The sequence below is a fragment of the Aplysia californica genome, unplaced genomic scaffold (genome assembly GCF_000002075.1).
Source record: "Aplysia californica isolate F4 #8 unplaced genomic scaffold, AplCal3.0 scaffold00418, whole genome shotgun sequence".
Taxonomy (NCBI): Eukaryota; Metazoa; Mollusca; class Gastropoda; order Aplysiida; family Aplysiidae; genus Aplysia; species Aplysia californica.
Window position 1 is genome coordinate 76363 of NW_004797688.1, and position 2529 is coordinate 78891.

General features: G+C 40.6%; 1 protein-coding gene across 1 annotated transcript; it reads right to left on the reverse strand.

Annotated features, from left to right (window-relative positions):
* Positions 1 to 340: 340 nt before the first annotated feature.
* LOC101855583 (galanin-like G-protein coupled receptor npr-9) lies at positions 341 to 1423 on the reverse strand. The gene has a single exon (XM_005104397.1). It carries the CDS (start codon positions 1421 to 1423, stop codon positions 341 to 343), a length of 1083 nt encoding a protein of 360 aa, XP_005104454.1.
* Positions 1424 to 2529: the final 1106 nt, after the last annotated feature.

Consider the following 2529-nt stretch of genomic DNA (forward strand, 5'->3'; position numbering starts at 1 on the left):
AGGAGGAGGAGGAGGAGGAGGAGGAGGAAATTTTAAGCTTAGCACCAAGCGGTACATATATAAATAAAGATCTGTAAAGATAGCAATTCCTGTATTCAAGAGATATAGTTTAACAAACAGTATATTTAACTTCAGAGCATTGTCTTTAGTTTGTGCTTCAGACATAGCCAAAAAATATCTGTTTTTCTTTTCTTTTTTTTAAAATAAGCATCTGCTAAGCTAAAACTTTTTTTCGTCTAAGCCAGTGATTCAGCACAGCCTCTCTAAAGCTAGTTCAGAATCATAACAGCGTAGATAAGACTCTTTCCACGACGAAGGTTTTTATTCAACTTCATCTAGTTCATTCTACAGATTTCAAGCGGAAAAGTTGCCGAAACGTCTCCCTGTATCGACTGCTCATGCGATAGTAGAGAATGAGGTTCACAGAAGAGTTGATGGTCTCCATAATGAGCGCGACGCCTACCGCCACCCAGAAGGTGTTCTGAAAACGGCCCACGACACTGAACTCTGGCTCTATGGCGGACCACATGAAGCAGACTGTGAAAGGCATGAAGCTCGTGATGAAAATGATGGAAATCAGAACCACCATTTTAACAACACGCCTGTCTCGAACTGAGGCTCCTGCCGTTGATTTGGTGCTGTTTGCGTTTTCCGTTTCAGATAAGTTAGTGACGCCGAAAGTAGCTTTGTTCCGCCATTTTGTTTTACTATTTAGACTATAGACCAGAACGGAAGTGCAGACAATGACGACGATGAACGCAGACCACGGAATAACACTGCCGTTTATTGGGATAGCTATACTCTCTATTTCCACGCGATTTTCAACAAAAGCGATTCCTAAAAGTGTTCTGTTCCTGTCTGGGTAGAATTTCCAAGCAAAAAAAGTCGAAAAGTATATAGGAACTATGCTGGCAATGACAGTTACAAAAATAACTACAATGACGTAAGCGCAACGCCGTGGTGTAATGATGACCTTGACCTTTAGTGGCATTGTTACACAGAGACATCTCTCGAACGTGATGAAGGCTGTGATCCAAGCCGTGGTTCTCGCAAAAGCCACATGTGGCCAGCCGGATGTCAAGTACTGGACCTCTATAGAGTCGAAAGGAATATCAGAAGCAGCGAAAAGTTCGTTGGAGCAGATGTTGAACCACTGCAGGGATACAAGTCCGAGAAAATCCGAAACTGCGAGACCGAAAAGACTGACGTTAACGGAGTCGGAAAAGCCTTGCCGGGCGAACACAACGATGTTGATGAAGTTGCCTATGGTGCCCAGGAAGTTGATAACGAGGCTGAGAGTGTTGAAGTTGACGATGACGTAAATGCGTCGGAACGTGTCACTAATCAAGTCTGCTTGCGGCAAGCTTGAGACCGAGTCCACAGTAGTACTATTGCCGTAGTGGGAGTTGGTAACAAACGCCATATTGTGAGATAGGGACGCACCCACCTTCTGCCGAGTAGCTCGCAAGTCTTTAACTTTAAACTTTATATCAAGTGCATGAGACAGTGCCTGGTTCTGGGGTAGATCGGCTGTAAGCGTATTATTTGTGCGTATATCTCTCTAAAAAGAACTGCGGTAACTTATTTGCATTTTCCATGGCGAATTTCGCCAGATAACGCACCATTTCTCAGAGCGGTCTTATTTCTTTCTTTTTTTACTTTAAAATCACTGCTGTCTTCAGTGTCATCGTTAAAATCATAAGGAGGAGTCTTCAATTAGGCAAAGGCAATGCATACATAATCTAGCGGTTTTGAAGCGTGTAATTGTTTGTTCGTGGCAGCTATTTCGCGTCAGTCTCAAGTAGGTTACTAGCTGTTTGGGACTTTTTGTATTTGTTTTTTTTTCTTCCACTTAGAACAGTGTGTATAGATCTACACTTGCTTTTTTCGGGAAAGGGGAATTAAGAGTCATTAAAAATATTACTTTATGTCTCAAGTCTCAAAATGCTCATAATAATTGTCAGTTCTGGAACAATTATAAGATTTATCCCGTTTGGACAGACACAATTTGCTCATTTGAACTATTATCATGTCAGCTTTGGGCTATTATCGGGATTTCAGCGAGACATTACCGGTTGTAATCGAAAACAATCGTGTGAACTAATAACATAGCATCTTTGAACTGGTACAATAATTATCCCCATTACCTTACTGATATCTACAATTATTATATTTAAATCATAGTATCGGGTTTGTAACCAAATTTCAAAAGTTAAATGTCTTTATTTTTCTCTTTCACTTGCTTGACAAAGAAATCGTTTTGCCTGTTTGCTTTATGATATTTTTAGAACGGAACAGTTTCTGGAGCTTTCTAGGCTTTAAAATACGTTGCGGACTCATTATCATAATCACTGAGTATGAAATCAGAAACAGTCATCGGCGATTATAGTTTGACTTACATTTCGCTCCTTAGATCTCATATTGTCCTGGCCTTCCCCCCTCACCAAGCCCCTCACCCATTGGTTCAAATTTTAGAAGTAAGTTGGATGTTTTTGTTTTTTGCTTTTGCATTTGTTTTATTTGTTTGTG